Genomic DNA, 19,771 nt, shown 5'->3' with positions numbered 1-19,771 from the left:
ACCCAAATCAAGAGTAAACATTAAATCGTTTAAAACATCCCCATATAGTGTGTGGGGAAAATGAGCAAAACTTTCCCCATTGCCATACGTTAACCCACATACATCGTCATCAAAATGTTTACAGAAAGAAGAATTAAAGTCCCCACCCCAGATCACAAACACCTCCTTCTTTAATCGGGCAATTAGTGTATGCAGGGAATCGCTCAGTGACCTCAGGGTAGCTGTAATCAAAGCCGGTAGGATATTATTATAATAATTTATAATTACTAGGCAGAGGGTACTATTCAGGTGGAGGGTCACAAAATGATAATGGGGAACGGTGGAAATGAATTCAGTTTTTACGACAATAAGAAAATTAGAAACATATGTGGAGAGGCCCCCCTTAGCTCTCCCGTGTGATGTTGCAATGGCTGGCGTATGAAATGTTTTATAACCATTAATGTGTAATGGGTCTTGCGTCCAAGTTTCTTGTAGGTTAATTACTTTGAAATTATCGATGAACTCGATCCAGAGGGGATTATCCACCTTTGATTTAAGCCCTGCGATGTTCCAAAATAGAATTTTGCTATTGACCTCTGGGACTCTTTCATGATCATTTGTCCCCACACTGTTATCTTGGGGTTGCAATGGACCAATTTGTCGATCTGGGCTGAGTGCTCCCTCCGTGGTACAAGAAGCTAACAAATCTCGCACTGAGCTGGTGCTTGCTGGATCATTTTGTGCGAGTGGCTCTTCTAGGATAGTGTTGGGTTGTAATTCAGGGAAGCTTTTTCTGTCCACCCGGTCCTTGGTATTTATTACAACTGTACGAGGAGATTCTCTCATTTGTTGTCAATCAACTAAATTAAGGTTTGAGAGAGTTTCGAATCGGTTGTGAACAGGGATGTTAAATAGGCTTGGGGGGCCTGGAATAGATGTTTCCCTAGTGTGGGCCGGTTTGCTAAGGCTATCTGGATGGTAAAAAAAACCTAACGGCACCAAGTTAATGCCCTGGGTGATGGTAGAAGGGGGGCCAGCTCTGTGCAGTATTTCCCGGACCAGGTTAGGAGTTTTAAATGACAGAATCACGCAGTCCCCTCTCATAAATTTCTGGCCCTTACCGATCCACGATACCCTTCTGGCCAGCTTGAAATCAGCATACAACCTTTCTGTGAGGCCGGTTCTAGAGCCTAGCCAATGAAGTGACTTATTTCTTAAGCTCTCCCAGGATTCTATGGTTCCCTTTGAGAGGCTCGGTACATTTGTTAGAACGGCTACATAGGGGGTCACTGCAGGTGGTAAGTCCGGGTTATTTTTGCATTGATCAACTACACAACCCCTACCAATAATAGGGGGGATGTAGATTGGACCCCCGGTATTTATGGATGTGGGCGTGGTTAGAGGGTGTATGGTTGGCTTAGTCTCAAGATTAGAGGAGGGATTATGAACTAGGCTGCGTTGTAAGCCTCTAGTCTGTTCCTGATTGCTATCAAGCAGGGTACCAGCCAGCTGACAGTTCTCTCTTTTCGTTACCTCCTTTTTTATGTTTATGCATGTTTATGCATGTCTAATAGACCCTCAGAGAGCTGCTGGGTGTTACTAATGCTGGTATGTACTAGATCTTCAAGCTTCCCAATTTTTTTAGTTAAATTATCTAGTGTTACTCTGATGAAAGCATCCAAGGAATGCAGGACAGATATATTTTTTCTTACTCCTATGGAATTAGAAAACCAGCACCTGAAGAACTGAGAAGGTCCGTCTACAGAGACAGCTACTGACAGCTTGATGGCTGCTGGGGAGATGGAGGAAACCACTGTTGGCAGTGGTAAGACAATTGGAATTCCTTACAAGAGATGTAAAAGTCACTGGAACCAGTCCTGAAGAAGTTAGCAGTAATCACTGCTTGAATTATTTTTTGCATTATTTGTTGCAGGGCAAAACAACCATTTTTGTGCCTACGGAAGATTTTGAGTAACTAGGAGTACCATTAAAAAAAGAGCATAACTTAAACAATAAAAGTACCTCATCCCACTATGTGGTTTTCTGAACTCTGAAAGCAACTACAGAAAATAATGCATCTCCATAAACTCTGCAGGAAAAGAACCCACTGAGGGAATGGGTAACAGATCTGTAGCCTATGAGACTGAGAAAGCTCCTTTGTCCAGGCCGCAGTTTTCAGTGGCTCACCAGGTTCCCTATATCTTGTTGGACATATTTTTGCTCTTTGTAAAAACATAAAAAAGTTGATAGGGACAATCTTTTTTTTCTGGGACCAGCCTGCTCTGCATCGGCCTCACTTAGGGCCAGATGTATGTAGCTCGCATTTCACTATTCTCTAATTGCGAATCACAAGGATTCACAATTAAGAAAAAGCAAAATGCAATTTATGAAGGTGTATAGTACACCTTTTGCGATTCCTAAGGGGTCACAAATTACCTACCTCATGAATATTAATGAGGTAGGTTGCAATTTGCGACCCCCTAGGAATCGCAAAAATCACGGGGATGGTGGCCTGCTGAGATCAGCAGACCACCATGTCCACAATTGCTTTTCAATAAAACAATCTTTGTTTTTTGTAAAGCAGCCCGTTTTCCTTAAAGGAATACGAGATGCTTTAAAAAACGAAAAATGAAAAGCTTTCTTTTCATTTTTTAAGAGCAGGCAGTGGTCCGTGGGACCAATGCCTGCTCCTAAAAATAGTTTTACAAACATTCACAAAGGGGGAGGGGTCCCTTGGGAACCCCTTCCCATTTGCGAATGGGTTACCACCTACTTAAGGTAGGTGGTAAAATGCGAATGTTTTGCCACCGCAATTGCGGTCACAAAACATTCATACATACCTACATACATATTGTGAAGGGACACCCTAAACATGCCCCTTTCTAATAGCGAATCGCGTACCCATTTTGCGATTCGGTAACAGGTTACCAAATCACAAAATTAGGTTTGCTGCTTCGGAAAAGCAATTTTTGAGTTCACAAACGGGCAGAATCTGCGAATCTGCCCTTGTGCGAAAACTGCTCGATACATCTGCCCCTTAGTGTCTACTTCCACGATGGACGTCAAGAGGACATTGTTCATCATTTTTAGGTCTCGTCCACGCAGCGCTGTTTAATTCCCTCGATTGTGTTATGCTCCCGCACCATGTGTAAAACACTCACTTCTCAGATCTGCCGGTAACCTGCACTTTCACACGTTCCAGTCCAGAGACAACTTGGTCTTTAATCCTTCACAGGTCGCTGCACTCTGCCTTACCACAGGGCAAGTTATTATTATGTGTTTGTGGGCAGGCGTCTTTTGCACGCTCCCACGTTGGTGGACAGTAGCTACATGTGTATGTCAGCTCACGGTCAGCGCAGCTCAGCCTTTCATCCTTCAGGGGTCGCTATACTCTGCCATATAAAGCACGTTATTGTTCCGTGTGTTTGTGGGCAGATATCTGTTGCACGCTCCCACATTGGTGCACAGTAGCTGCTTGTGTTTGGCTGCTCATATTGTGGGTGCAGCTCAGCCTTTCATCCTTCAGGGGTCGCTACACTCTGCCTGTATAAGGCAAGTTATTGTTCCATGTGATTGTGGGCTGGTGTCTGTTGGTGCACAGGTGCTGCTTGTGTTTGCCTGCTCATGGAGTCAGTGCAGCTCAGCCTTTCATCCTTCAGGTGTCTGTTGTACGCTCCTACATTGGTGTACAGACCCTGCTTGTGTTTGCCTGCTCATAGTGCGGGTGCACTCGTCACACCAGCCCTGTCACTCACGGGCAGACATGGGCGCTTATCGATGACAGAGCAGCAGATGTGGGGTGCGTGAGGGCAGCATGTGCCCGCGGAAGGAGTGGGGGGGGGTGTACAGGGCATGGCCTTATTCTATCCTCACAGCAGAGCAGCTTTCCAAGCCTCTTCTCCCAGAAGCCACAGAAGAGTTATCACCCGCAGGGGCTGGGGTCCTTGGTCCATCGTCCATGTGCGCCCTCATTCCACTCTCTCAGGGCAGGTTACTGAGAAGTAATATAGCGTGAACTGGACCTGAAGGTATTGGAGTGCTTTACAAGAGCGCTAATTACCTTACACAAGGATACTTTCATTTTTGGGAGCCACAGGGAGATTAAGTGATTTGCCGAGAATCACAGGATGTTGAGCCAACGCCGGGACTCGAACCTGGTTCCCCAGCTCCAAAGTCGGCAGCTCTGGCCCTAAGGCCATAGCCTCTCACACATGTTCAATCAAAAACCTCTGCACAGAATTTAACAAGCATTGGCATAGCCAATAGGTCTCGCCTATGGGACCTTATAAGTGTTTAGCCATGCAACAGTTGCATAACTGAATACTTATAAGGTCCCAAAAGCGTGACCTATTGGCTATGCCAAGTGGCCGTGCGGCCGCAAAAGTGAAATCAATTGCGGCGCGCGCGCCCGCGCACATGCACTGTAGCTCTAGGCTGGCCATGTAGCACTTTTTGGAGCCCTCTCAATAAGTCTCGCCAGACCAGCGCATGCGCTGGGTCAGGCGAGACCTAAAAAGGTTCAGAGGTATCAGCATGTAAAGAGGATGCTTCCCAAAGCCTCATTTACTTCTCATGGGTGTCATGGCTTTTACTCTTTTAAGGTCCCAAAGGCGAGACCTATTGGCTATGCCAATGCTTGTTTCTGTTTTCCTTTGGATTAACCACAAAGAGTTTCTATTTTTATTTCACTGATATTTCACTTTTCCCAAAATCTTTGAATCCCCTTATCCATTTATCTACATTTTCCTTATTTAAATTACCCCTCCATGCTTACCCAACAAGGGCTTTACTTCTATAGCTGCACTGTTTGGTTGGTTTGTTACACGTGTCGCCTTACTCACTTTCTCGGAGTGTAGCTTCACACCTCTAGCAAGGTGATCACTGCTTAGCCAAGAATATCCTTACTGAAACCAGTTTACGTTGGTGGATCATTTTTCGGCAGTGTTGGAGCTCAGTCACAGCACTCATTAATAACCTGTCTGTCCCTCAGCCTGTCAGTTGGAATCCCTGCAGTTCAGCTCACTCCCGTACAAATATATCACAAAACATTACAACACCTTTTGGGAACACAGACAAATTTCAACAGTAAATTCACATATTTACCATGGATCAATAAAGATAAATCTTAATTTCCTTGTTCAGCCGGATTCTCCTTGTCAGAATCTTCGGCGCACGCCGGCCCGGACTCGCGCAACGAAGGAAAACGCGCGAGGAACTACAATTCCCGATGGGCATTGCGGGAGGTGCGCTGCGTAACGCTCGCCACGCCCCTCACAGTGCGTCAAAAGGCGAAAGGTCGCCTCACACGGAGCCGATAATTCTTCGACCCCGGAGACGTGACGAGGTACCGCTGAGGAGACGAGACGTTAAATCAAGCTCAACACCCAGGTAGCGGCCCGTGTTATCCAGAGGTTCGCCGAGACCGAGGTAGGAGTACTGTGGCAGTGTTCCATTCGGGGCTCGACCCTTCCTAGTCGGAGACACGTTCTTCGAACAAACAGACATATCCTGAAACCGCCCCTCTGTTGGAGAGACCGGTTGGTCTCATGTAGAGGAGCGAACGTGTAGGTTGCAAATTACGTGACTTACAGGGCGCGACTCGCTGTCAAAGTCCGACAGTGTACGAGCCCGAAAGCGCACAGAGCTAGACGAGAGCGAGTGTGTGAAACGTGTTTATGAAAGCCATATCCGGAGCCTAGGAGTGCAGTAAAGCTTCTAGGAAAGTAGGCAAGGCGTGCACTTGCCTCCCTGACTTCAGTGTCCTGGCAGTCGCTAGCGTTGTGCACCAGCACCACGCAGTAGCCAGGCTTCCTCTTTTGATTTCTTCTGCTTATCTCCTTAGACATATGAGAGAGTCTGGATAGAGGGGTGGTCACCACGCAGATGGCATGGAATGAGCTGGGATATGACAAGTGGGTATTGCGCAACAAAGAAGTTATATGGTGTATGTGCGTCTGTATGTCGATCCCTGTCATTTTCCCTACGTGTGATTTTCCTTGTCGTTTATATTAGTGCCTGCAACTAAAAGACCACGGCCTGTAGCTCTCCCACATATGTCCGGGCCTACCTTATTTTCCTTTACAGGTGAGAGGGCAAGCTAGAGCTAACGCACTCCGGTGAAAAAGGGTACTGCTTATGGTTCACGCTGAAAACGGAAACCTAAAGTCTTATGCTGTGTTTTGTTGTCTCTTTTGCCTTCACAGATCTCCCTCCCTGCAGTCCCCACCCTTTCCTTCCCCCGCTCGATCACCCCAAAAGTCCGTGGTTTCACTAGTCGGACTTGGGGTCATCCAGAGGTGGGCCCCCATAGAGCATCAATATAACCCCGGGGACATCGGAACGAGGACTCTGACAGAATTATCGGCCCAAGAATTCTCTTATCCCCCTGGTTGTGTTGAATGCTGGCCATGACTACCTTAGACGACGTGATGGCTACGTTAGCGCAGATGCAGGTAGAATTAGCCGCCTCACGACAGGAAACAGCAGCATTGCACTCTCGTGTCGAGTATATGCAAAGAAACCCGTTTAGCATAGGCAGCCCGTCTTCCCCTACGTCTTTAGTGGTAGAAGTTCCGGCAGCCATTCCCTTGGCCCCCCCAGAGAGGTTCCATGGTGACAGGAAAAAGGTCCAGGTGTTCATGACTCAGGTATTGCTCCACTTTACTTGCAAACCCAAGATGTTTGTCACAAACCAAGCCAGGGTCGCGTTTCTCATATCCTATCTGGGGGGCGAAGCTGCCCAGTGGGCCGTCCCTATTGTAAGAAACGACGATCCCCTGCTCTACGACTGGGACGCGTTCCGCCTGGCCTTCGAGAAAACATTTGATCGACGAGCCGAGACGTTCTCGGCAGACAAAGACCTGTTGGTGCTGAAGCAAGGCTCTCTAGATCTGGTGAGCTACCTGAACAACTTTCGACGACTAGTGGCCGAAACAGATTGGCCGGAAGCCAAACAGTCTGTCATCTTTTACCATGGCCTCACTGAAGAACTGAAGGACGTCCTGGCACAAATTGAGCCTCAACCCAGCACTTGTGCGGCCCTCATCGAGTTAACACTGCGGTTGGACCATCGCTTGAGGGAGCGGAAAGGAGAGCAGACCCGCAAAGACAGGGCTACTCCATGGAGTGATCGTACCGTACCCCCGGAGAAGCCCCCTTCAAAAACCGAGCCTATGGAGATCGGAGCAGTGAGGGCCTCGCTAACCGTGAGCGAAAGAGATCATAGGCGCAAACAGGGATTGTGCCTATATTGTGGCAAGAAAGGCCACTTCATCAGAGAATGCCCCGTCAAACCGGCATTTGGAAGGCCACGTCTCGGCCAGATGGCAACATTGGCAACGGATAAAGGGGAGGAAAACTGCCGTACCTGAAACCGGAAGGAGGGAAGGTTTCAGGGAAACATACCATCCCCTTCAGTGGACTTTTCTTCCTTTAGGGAAAAAGAACATTTTTTTATAACCATGCAGATTGACATTAATAACGTGCTTCTACCGGTCCGAGCCATGGTTGATTCAGGAGCCACGGGCTGTTTTATGGATAAACAGGAGGCCAACAGACTAGGCGTACAGCTCCTTCTTAAAGCCTCCCCTGATCGGGTCTACGCGGTCGACGGAAAAGAATTGGAGTCCGGACCCATACGACATCACACCGCGGAGTACGAACTCACGTATGAGGGGTATCATCACGAATGGATATCGTTCAACGTCATCCATGCCCCGCAGTACGGGATCATCCTCGGACTCCCGTGGCTACAGAAACATGAACCCAGGATTCACTGGGCCTCGAAGACACTCCAGCTGAGGTCAGCGTTTTGTCAATCGCATTGTAACCGCGAACCGGTTCATCTGGCGGCGGTGCTAGCCGTCATGCATGGGATAGCCACTGCGGCCGAAAAGGAGACGACGCTACCGGAATGCTACCACTCCTTCCAAGAAGTCTTCAGCGACAGTAAGGCAGAAGAACTCCCTCCACACCGGGAATTTGACTGTCGGATCGATCTGGTACCCGGGGCGGTGATACCCTGCGGGCGAATATACGCTCTGACCATTCCTGAAAACCTGCACCTACGAGCATACCTTGACAAATACCTGGAACTCGGCTTTATTCGTCCGTCCAGATCCCCTGCGGCATCACCACTTTTCTTCATACCGAAGGCCAATGGGGAATTGAGGGGCTGCATCGACTTTCGAGCGATCAACGCTTTCACGGTGAAAAACCGATACCCCCTCCCGTTGATTCCGGTGCTCTTGGAGCAGGTGAGAGCTGCAAGAATATACACCAAGTTGGATCTGAAAGGAGCGTATCACCTCGTGCGTATGCGCGAAGGTGACGAATGGAAGACGGCCTTCAAGACGCGGTATGGGCTGTTTGAGTACCTCGTTATGCCCTTTGGGCTCTGTAACGCCCCGGCCGCCTTTCAATTTTTCCTCAACGAGGTGTTGCGTGATTTTCTGGACATCTTCGTAGTCGTATACATTGACGACATTCTCATTACTCCGGCACGGAAGAAGAACACATAACCCATGTACGAAGAGTACTACACGCATTGTCCGCAAACCGTTTGTTCTGCAAGCTCACAAAATGTGAGTTTCATGTTACCACAGTAGAATTCCTGGGGGTAATGCTGACCCCTTCGGGACAAGTGATGGCCGAGAGGAAGGTGAAGGCAGTGAAGGACTGGCCCCGTCCACATAACGTGAAAGACATCCAAAGCCTACTAGGGTTTGCAAACTTTTACAGGCGATTTATACAACATTTTTCCAACACTGTCGCCCCCCTGACCAAGTTGACCCGTGTCAAGGTTCCCTTTGTTTGGACGACAGAAACACAGGAGGCATTCGACCGCTTGAAGCAAGCGTTTATCTCCGCTCCCATTCTGGTGCATGCCAAACCGGAGATGCCCTTTTTTGTTGAAGCTGACGCATCGGAAATAGCAGTGGGAGCGGTGCTGTCTCAGCGACATGAGAACACTGGATACCTGCACCCCATTGCCTTCATGTCCAGGAAGCTGAACTCCGCAGAGTTGAACTATAACATCGCGGAAAAAGAGCTCCTAGCGATCAAGGATGCCTTCATGGAATGGAGGCATTGGTTGATGGGGGCGGTACACCAGATAACGGTCTATACCGACCATCGTAACCTGCAATTCTTGAGAGCAGCTCGACATCTTACGCCGCGTCAGTTGCGCTGGACGTTGTTTTTCGCGGAGTTTAACTTCATCGTTACCTTCCGGCCGGGAGTGAATAATCGGAAGGCCGACGCCCTCACACGACAGGAAAACACACTTCAGAAAGAACAGGTAACGGAAGCATCCATCCTAGAACCGAGTCGAGTGGTGGGTATCGTGGCCACTGACGACTTTCTGAACAGCGTTCGGCTAGGGATCCGCACCTCAACTTGGAGAACCTGGTTGCGGTTCCACCCCGAATGGAGAATCCATCAGGGTCTCCCCATGAAAGGGAGACAGTTGCTTATACCCACAGGAACACTGAGGAAGATGGTCTTCGGGTGGTGTCACTCCTCTCCCTGTGCTGGACATACAGGGCGCGCCAAGACTCTGGAAAAGGTGCTGAGGCAGTTCTGGTGGCCTTCGGTTCGGCCAAATATTCAGCAATGGGTACATGAATGTTCCGTCTGCGCCCAGATGAAATCGGATCACCGTCCAACACAGGGCCTGCTACATCCCCTGCCTACACCAGAGCGACCGTGGGAACGGATTTCGGTAGATTTCATCGTCGGTCTTCCTAAAGATCACGGAATGACAGCCATAATGGTGGTGGTCGACTATTACACAAAGATGGGGCACTTCGTAGCCTGCAAACAGTCACCTACAGCGGGGCAAACGGCCATTCTCCTGCTGACACACATCATTCGACTTCATGGACTTCCACAGGTCATAGTGTCGGACAGAGGGGCCCAATTCACCTCGGGATTTTGGAAAACGTGGTGTTCCAAACTCCAAGTCACCTCTTCCTTGTCAACAAGCTTCCACCCTCAGACGGATGGCCAAACCGAGAGACTAAATCAGACTCTAAAGCAATATCTCCGTTGTTATGTGAGCTCGGCTACAGATGCATGGGTGGAGTGGTTATGGGCAGCGGAGATAGCGTATAACAGTGCCACACACGCATCCACGAAATTCACTCCGTTCTTTAGTACTTACGGGTTCCATCCCAGGTTTACTCCCTTACTAATGCCCAACACTGACACACGACGCCCAGAACTGCGCGAAAGGCTGAGGGTTATGCGAAGGGTGCTTGCGGTAGCTAGAGGAAATCTGTTGAAGGCAAAGGAACAGTACAAGCGGCAGGCGGATAAACGTCGGAGACCAGGGCCAGTGTATAGTCGAGGTGATTGGGTGTGGCTCTCAACACGCAACATCCGATTTAAGAGATATAGCGTGTTCAACCCCAGATACATAGGCCCTTATCGAGTGCTGGAACATGTGAACCCGGTGGCCGTAAAAGTGCACTTGCCTTCGCACTTTCGGATCCACCCTGTGTTCCATGTCTCCCTTCTGAAACCTGCCCGACAGCCTCAGTCCAGACATCCAGCCCCGGTCCAGGTCCTGCATGAGCGTGAGTACGAGGTAAAGGCCGTTCTGGACGCAAAGACAGTGCGGGGCAAGTTGTGGTACTTGCTCTCATGGAAGGGGTACGGACCTGAAGACGACTCGTGGGAACCCGCCTCGGCGGTCCATGCACCCAGACTGATTGCACGGTTCCATAGGTTGCACCCAAGCAAGCCCAGCGGCCGGCGATGATCCTCGGAAGAGGGATGTGCTGTCAGAATCTTCAGCGCACGCCGGCCCGGACTCGCGCAACGAAGGAAAACGCGCGAGGAACTACAATTCCCGATGGGCATTGCGGGAGGCGCGCTGCGTAACGCTCGCCACGCCCCTCACAGTGCGTCAAAAGGCGAAAGGTCGCCTCACACGGAGCCGATAATTCTTCGACCCCGGAGACGTGACGAGGTACCGCTGAGGAGACGAGACGTTAAATCAAGCTCAACACCCAGGTAGCGGCCCGTGTTATCCAGAGGTTCGCCGAGACCGAGGTAGGAGTACTGTGGCAGTGTTCCATTCGGGGCTCGACCCTTCCTAGTCGGAGACACGTTCTTCGAACAAACAGACATATCCTGAAACCGCCCCTCTGTTGGAGAGACCGGTTGGTCTCATGCAGAGGAGCGAACGTGTAGGTTGCAAATTACGTGACTTACAGGGCGCGACTCGCTGTCAAAGTCCGACAGTGTACGAGCCCGAAAGCGCACAGAGCTAGACAAGAGCGAGTGTGTGAAACGTGTTTATGAAAGCCATATCCGGAGCCTAGGAGTGCAGTAAAGCTTCTAGGAAAGTAGGCAAGGCGTGCACTTGCCTCCCTGACTTCAGTGTCCTGGCAGTCGCTAGCGTTGTGCACCAGCACCACGCGGTAGCCAGGCTTCCTCTTTTGATTTCTTCTGCTTATCTCCTTAGACATATGAGAGAGTCTGGATAGAGGGGTGGTCACCACGCAGATGGCATGGAATGAGCTGGGATATGACAAGTGGGTATTGCGCAACAAAGAAGTTATATGGTGTATGTGCGTCTGTATGTCGATCCCTGTCATTTTCCCTACGTGTGATTTTCCTTGTCGTTTATATTAGTGCCTGCAACTAAAAGACCACGGCCTGTAGCTCTCCCACATATGTCCGGGCCTACCTTATTTTCCTTTACAGGTGAGAGGGCAAGCTAGAGCTAACGCACTCCGGTGAAAAAGGGTACTGCTTATGGTTCACTCTGAAAACGGAAACCTAAAGTCTTATGCTATGTTTTGTTGTCTCTTTTGCCTTCACAGATCTCCCTCCCTGCAGTCCCCACCCTTTCCTTCCCCCGCTCGATCACCCCAAAAGTCCGGGGTTTCACTAGCCGGACTTGGGGTCATCCAGAGGTGGGCCCCCATAGAGCATCAATACAACCCCGGGGACATCGGAACGAGGACTCTGACACTCCTAACTCTCAACTCCTACATGTACACTACTAAGGCCAAATACACACCTCTCATCTGGAGGCGGTCCAAAAGATTCTTTGCATCAGCAACTGTGCTTATTCATTAGCTATTAAGTGTCAGTTTTAGCTAACTATCCTGTGGTATCATTTTAGTGTTCACATAATAGTAATACGAACAAACATACATCTGATTTTTTGGGAAAATAGTGCAACTTAGGGTACTTGCAACATCAGCAGCATGTTATTTATGATGGTAAATGTAGAAGAATCATTTTGGCAAACGCTTAAATATTTTCTTCTACCATTTAAAAACAGCCTAATTGACTGCTTCTCACTTCATCATTCTAACAGGAAAAAATAGAGATGGAAAAAGACTCACCTCCTTCCTCTCTGCTTCCGTCATACCGAACTGATAGTGCCCCAGGAGGAAAGGCCATACATCCTTGCGGATCTCAGGCTGAATTCCTCCATAATAGATAAGACGCAGCAACTCCTTCTCTTCGTAACTCTGCAAGTGTCGCCATCAAAGAACATACAAACACAAAATAGCAAAAAATCAGTTGGGAATACATGACAACAGATATTTAAAAGACTATCAATGGGCAGGCTCCTTGTCCTTTAGACTAATGTTTACTGCATTGAAGATATTGTAGTGTTTCATCTTCTGAGCCCAATTTGGTTCTCCCTTAGTTTTGCATCTTAGACTTTTTAGGCTACCTCTGAATAGACACATATAATACATTTGATTTTGCTACAACATTCTGGGAATATGCTGTACACGTTGTTTGTTATTCAGGGACTTTTCTTGGGATTAGTTTACACATCTTGTACAAGGTTGCTTGGAATACATAACAACATAGTGTACTGTTTTCTTAGTTTTTTTTAGCAATAGCTCCTATTGTTTCAAACATAACACGGTCACACAGCTTCATCTCCTGCACAATAGTTTTGATCATATAAACTGTGTTCCATCCCCTTGGGGGCTAGAGAGGAGAATTACGGCAGATAGGACTGTTCTGGAACGACAACAGTGCCCGACATGCAGCCCAGCGTAAACTAAGATTACACTCATGATGCGGACCACCTAACTACAAACACATTGAAGCCAATCCCAGAGACCATGAGTATATACCTGTGCTCACACACTAAGGGTAGACCTAGACAGATATATATTTTGCCATGGTTAGGATGTTTGTCCTATACAACCTGTTAGTAATGCTAATTCCTTTGTTTAGTTGCATCTGCCTAATGATAGCAGCAGATTTGCGTCATAATAGACCATGATAGTTACAATACATGTATTGTAAACTTTGTTTGTGTCTTTATGTTTACTATGGGCATGCATGAGTGAGTAATTGAGTAATGAAAAGGGATGATCTGTTTCCATGGTTCCCTTGGGGTCTAGAGGGCCATGTTCGAGGTTGCAGAAATCACCTGTTACTCTGGGAAGGTTAGGAGTTCATGTGAGGCACCATAAGTTAGCCAGGATCGGGCCAACAGTTACTGACGTTGTAGCGAGACTCAGTCCCTACATTCTGATGTCCTGCCATCCTACCACACAGTTCTGCTTTACCAACAGAATCCGTGCAACAATATGTTCGTATCACAAAAAAGAATCAGGCTTTTGTTTCAAATTTACTTCACATTTACTACAACTTCTGGGTGGCCTCTATTTTTGGGAGTGTTTTTTTCAGAGCATCTCAGCTGCAAGTAATACATATTAATACTAGAATTAGACTGTTCCCCATAAAATATACGATGACAGTATGCTTTTCATTGCCTCACTTTTAATTCTCTCATCCTTTCATTACTTTACACATTTTTTTTAATTTTAACAATAGCAATACACCCAAAATTAATAGTTTTTAAAATATTTAAGGTCTTGGACTTTAGCTAGGGCTGCTGCGAGATCAGATGTGACATGCAGTATCTCATTAGTGCAATGTGTTGATGGCAATCTATTTTTCCATAAGATCTGGAGGAACATTACTCTTATCAATCCAGCTGCTGACTTCCAATGAGTGATTATAACTGGTTGTAGCTGAAAGACCCCTATTTGGTGGTTCGATTGTTGGCTCTCAATGGAAAGCTAGATAGGGCCGTCAATCAGTTTACACCATAACTACATTTGACAGTCTGATTTCCTGCAGCTTCCTAAGCATATCACTTGTTTTCCTTTTGCTCCAACTAGTTATTGAACTCTTGCACTTCTATGGTACTCCCCACCACTTTTTACCTTCAAGGCCGATTGTTAACCTCACTCCTCACTCATTTCTCACAATAACTTATCAATGTCACCAAGCCTTGGACCATGTGTCTTTAAGAACCTCTCATCCTCAAACTATTCTAACCTCTTCAGAAAAATGGCTGTATGCCTTTCTGCAACAACTGTGGGTAAGGGAATTACAGATATTTTCTTAAGTGCATGCCTTCTGCATATCATTAGCTGCCAAGTATACCATGTCACTTGTAGAATCTCCCAGACAGTCCTTCCTTTTTACCCTTTGAATACTCTGAGATTTAAGACTCTAGTAACAAACCTACAAGTGCCAGAATGAAAGTCAAGACTGGTTGCAGGTGTCACACATTGGATGTGACCGCATGGAAGCTATGCACGTTCTAGCAGATCAAACAATTGACTGTGGTAAATAATAAAGAACGCCCATGTACAGAGCCAAGAGCTGACAGAACATATGGAAAACATACAGAAGCCATGATAAGGAGGGAAATTACCCTCGAGCCTTACTGACTACATCTTGCTGTAAGCAGCTCTTTTAGAACCCCAAGATCTTCTGGGTTAGGCCCAGCATGAGGCAGAAGGCAGATGTGGACTGTGGAGTCCATATTTCCTTTACAGGTTTGTTGGCTGAACTGAGAGGACTAAGGGTGGAGTAATAAAGTAGGGAAAAAAAGCCTATCGCTGATAAAGTAACTGGGTCATACTGAAGTAGTATTCAGGAGGACAAAGCCTGGGAGGCTAGTCCTACTCACTCAGGGGTGATCAAGTACAGCTGACTGTTTTCACCCTTTAAAATGCTTGACTCACTCCCAGGAGAGAACTGCCTGGTAAAGGAGAAAATAAGATGCCTTACCTGTTTGCTGCACTAATTCCAGCATGCCTGTACTTCTAGCATTGGTTTGAATCTCTATGTTCAGTGATAATCTCCAGGGCTAGCGGTACTATCCTCCTGCTCATCTTGTAGCGCAAAAGAACTTCATGTTTTTGACAGCGGTGCCAGGTTGCCCTTGGGTGTACATGGTCCTGTGGTCAGGTAAGCTATTGCTGCTACAGAGACATCAAGAGGACAAGCTGGAACGTGACATTTGCTGTAGGTAAGTAGAGGAGTTATGTGGAGCTTCCTGCAACTGGAAACCATGACCTGGGGTCTGAAGACCTAGTTCTTAAGATCTAGATACTTTTCCCTCAAGGTAGCAGTGCTGAAGAAGTCTTTTCTAAACGCTGGGGCTTAATGTTCATCTGTGGAGGACCTGGACAAGAGCCAGGCTCTTTAGAAAAATACATAATTTCAGCACCCCATCTTAGCATTTCCAAAGCTTTCAAATTTTTGGCACAGAGTTTGGGTTAGAGTCCTGCAAAAGTGAGCGGTCCAACCTCATGATGCTCTTCTTGGCTACAACTTCCAGCACTGAAGAGAAGATGGTGCAGCATTAGAAGAGTGACTGAGTCTAAAGATTAATCGTTTGAGTATAAAAAACTATCAACTTACCCTCAGCCACTGTAACTTGCTAGTCTGCTGCTTCCCGTGTCTTGGTCTACCACATCTGACAATCTAACATAGAATTTCTGCTTTCTTATTGTTTGAAAAGGATTTTTTGGTTTTGTAAATAACCTGCCATACCTACATCTAGATGTCTATGGGTCATTTGACTCATTAACATTTTCTTTTTAAACTACCTGTTATGGACACTTAATTTCTTTATTTCTTGGCTGTAAAGTTTTTTTTAACTAGCTGTTGCACATGTATGACCTGCATTTCATCTGAGAAGGCCTGCTGCTGTTCATACTTTTGAGAATGTGTTTGTTTGGCCTTTGTGGGAACAACAACTGAAACACTGCAATTCATTTCAGTACATCTCTACTAAGACTAACTAGGACTATTAATTTTGTAGGAAGCTGGCTCTCTACATAGAGCACTAAAACAAAGTATACTGTGCGGTGTCCAGTGGGTCCTCTATTGGTATACAGAGGCATAAGTAGATAATATTTACCCTCTATTTGTGGTAATGTGGGTGAGCAGTTAGGCTTATTAGGAGGTAGTGCTAAGCATTTGTTGTACTCACAGAGGCAATAAATGAGACACACATTCAAGAATCAATCCGAGACTAATTAGCAAAAATAACACAGATTTTTATATAATCTATAAACCAAGAACTTTATTCAGAGCTAAAAACTTTTTTTGTTATGAATTTTAAAAGTTCGAAGAATAGCTCACTGTTGTGCGCAATTACGCACAATGAATGTCTATGGATATAAAGCAAAAATGCATATAAAATCATACAGTCAGTTCTAGGATTTCACATTTGAGGTTTAGGGTAGCAGCAGGCCATGGACCAATATTCCACCAGCGGATTGTCGGAGGCGCCCCGGGTTCGGACGAGAGCAGGGTGCTGAGGTCGTTGGTAGCCGGTGCACTACAAAGAAGGGGGCCACCCAAAAACAGGTTGCACAAGGGAACTTACAGGTAAGTTCAGGGGACGCCAAATGAGGGCTCAGGTCACAAGGGCCTCAGGACCATGGGACCACAGCTGGATTGTTAGTACTCGGGCCGGGCAGGCTGGGTGCAGAGCAGATAGGTCAGCTGGGCTCTATGTGGCAAGATTGTCTTCACAGTCAGGGGCAGGCAGGTTGCAGGGACGATTCCCGGACAGCTGATTCACTCACGAAGTGGATCTCAGGGGTCTCGATGTCCCTTGGCAGGGGCCAGCTTCCTGGGCAGTTGCAGTTCAGATTGGACTCTTTGTCTTGGTTGCAGGTAGTCCAGTACCTTGGGTATTGCAGCGGCACAGCTCCAGTAGGTCCTGGTGTCCTCTCACTTGGTGGAGGGGGTGGGGCAGATATGACCCACCGGAGCTGGTGTACCTCTTGTTGCTAGGGTGCTGTGTTGGAATCGCCGGGAAGCAGCAAGTCGGTAAACCAGACTCTGCGGGTTTGGTGCATGCGTACTGCAGGGGAATAGTTAATCTACTCCAAGAGAGTTCTCTGGCAATAGGCGATCGGGTGAGGGTGCTCTGGGGTTCTTGGAGGCCTCACAGCAGCAGGACGAGATAGCACACCACGATGGTCGAGGCCCTGGAGATAGCAGGCAGGGTTTTGTGCAAAAATGTGGCATCAGATACTCTGTTCACGAGTCAGCAGCTCTTCTTTGTCCATTTTTTTCTTAGGTCAGTCGAATCTAAAGTTCCGGGACCAGGGGTGGCACTTAAATACTAATTTTAGGGGTGTAACAAGGGGAGACAGGTAGTAGCCAATGGGCTACCTACCTTTAGTGTGTCTACACCCTCTATGTGAAGACTTCTTTTGGGGAGTGGGCACAACCCGGACTCTAACTGGCTAATTCCCTATCAAACCAAGATGGAGGAAACTGAAAAGTGGGCTTAGGGTGGTGCTGGCTGAAATTAACTAATTTTCCCACCTGTCCTCCCACCAAATGTGGAGCAGGACAAAGGGGTCGGTATCCGACACTATCTGGAGGTGCCTGGGTTGCATTTCAGGCCTGTGTGGTTGTGAAGCACCTCCGTCCAGAGCAGGCATTGTTCCTGGCCTCTGAGAGCGCAGGCTTTCACCCCATGAGGTCAGAAACAGGTCTGGTGGTTGCAGGCTGGCTAAGACAAGACAGAAATCATACCAGTGTTTGGTAGGTTTTCAGGGCACCCTCTAAGGTGTCCCCTGCGTGCATTTATTAATAAATCCAACACTGGCATCAGTGTGGATTTCTTAAAACAAGATGTTTGGTACCAAACATTCCGGGGTACAGTGAAGCCATCATGGTGCTGGGGAACACATAATGATGGGTGTCCAGCCCATGTATTCTCTATGGCTTCCCTGTGCACTTACAATATCCAAAAAATGACTTAGATATTGTAGGGCCATATCTGCTCATGCAGATATGTCCACACATAGGATATAGTTCACCCTGCCTTAGGGTTGTAAGGCCTGCAGTAGGTGTGGCTTACCTATATGCTATGCAATGTCTGTGGGCATGGCACACAAGGATGTGTACCATGCCGACTCTTCAGTTTTGTCTGCACCAAGACATGCAGTCTGCGGTGGTAATTTGCATGGTCTTGGTGAGAGGTCCCTAGGGTAGTATTCTTTGTGCTGCAGCCCTAGTGGACCCTCTCCAGTCCCAAAGCCCTAAGAACCAAGGGTACCATTTACTAGTGATTTATAGGTGTTGCTGAAGTTTTGCCAATTGTGGTAAAGTTTTGGGAAAGATCTCAGACACTGGAAACCTGGTTATCACGGACTCAGTGCACTTTCAGTCGAAATCACATCATGGTCCAGGCAAAAAGTGGGGACTAACAATGTCAAAAGAGGCACTTTAATACATGACCCCCTCCCCCCAAACAAAAGTGAATGAAACTAACCTTTCCCTAGAGAGAGTCTTTATCTTCTAAGTGGAAGAACCTGGAAAGGCCATCTGCATTGGCATGGTCAGTCCCAGGTCTGTGTTCCACTGAAGAGATATGGACCTCCTTAATAGTTAGGGCCTTTTGTTTTTACCTTTCATTTCCATGATTCATCTGAGTGGCCTGTGGTCAGTTTGAACTAGGAAGTGAGAACCAAACAACTATGGTCTCAGCTTCTTCAGGGACCAAACTTCAGCAAAGACTTCTCTCTCAAGGGCACTCCGTCGCTACTCTCTCAAGGACCGAGAGAATGGGTGCAGAGCACATGGCCTCTTTCAGGGTGTCAAAAGCCTTTTGCCAACCAGCTGTCCAGTTCACATTCTTGGGCATCTTCTTGGAGGTACGTTCTGTGAGGGGTGTCACAATGGACCCATACCCCTTCACAAACCCCCTGTAAGACCCAGTCAAGCCAAAAAATGCCCCGACTTGGGTCTGGGTGGTTGAAGCTTCCCAGTCCAGAATTGTCTTGATCTTGGGTTGTAAAGGTTGCACTTGGCCTCCACCCAACGAGGTGGCCCACGAATATAATAGTACCCTGCCCTATCTTGCACTTGGATGCCTTGACAGTTAGGCCTTTAGATTGCAAGACCAGCAAAACTTTCCCAGGTGGACCAGGTGATTCTGCCAGGAGGAGCTAAAGACAGCAATATCAGAGATATGCTGCACTAAAGTTCTCCAACCCTTCAAGGAATTGATTTGCCAACTTTTGAAAGTTGGCAGTGGCATTCTTTTAACCAAGGGACATACTACTGCTATGTCCCTTGGTTAAAAGAATGCCACTGCCAACTTTCAAAAGTTGGCAAAATAATCCCTAACTACAGAATATTGTTTACTTCAGCTTTGAAGCTCTCATTAACATGGTCAGACTGCTGACAGATCTTTGTTTTGTGAAGAGGTGTGGCGCAGCGGCCAGGGTGATTGACGCCGGACGCTGGGGATCACAGTACGATCCCCGGCAGCAGGTCAGCCCAGCACCATGTGACTCTGGGCATTACCTCGCCTAATCTTCCCGATGACCCCCAGCGCCGGGATGACTACGGGAAGCTGTGCGCTTTACAAATACTGGATTTACATTTTTTCCTTTTTTTATATTTTTGACAGGCAAGCTGTGTACAGTGTCCACATCGTGGGTACACCAGTATGGCTATTCAGAGGCTA

General features: G+C 47.4%; 1 protein-coding gene across 2 annotated transcripts in view; it reads right to left on the bottom strand.

Moving 5' to 3' along the window:
* Positions 1–19,771, bottom strand: part of SGSM1 (small G protein signaling modulator 1) — a 1,300,548-nt gene that overhangs the window by 193,635 nt on the left and 1,087,142 nt on the right. For both annotated transcript variants that reach the window (XM_085636109.1, XM_085636110.1), the window contains one exon: positions 12,342–12,470. In XM_085636109.1, the coding sequence (XP_085492235.1) occupies positions 12,342–12,470 (129 nt within the window). The remainder of the gene's footprint in view (positions 1–12,341; positions 12,471–19,771) is intronic.

The sequence above is a fragment of the Triturus cristatus genome, chromosome 11 (assembly GCF_964204655.1).
Source record: "Triturus cristatus chromosome 11, aTriCri1.1, whole genome shotgun sequence".
In the NCBI taxonomy this organism is placed as follows: Eukaryota; Metazoa; Chordata; class Amphibia; order Caudata; family Salamandridae; genus Triturus; species Triturus cristatus.
Note: the sequence above shows the minus strand (reverse complement) of the source record. Positions and strands in the feature narration are given on the sequence as shown.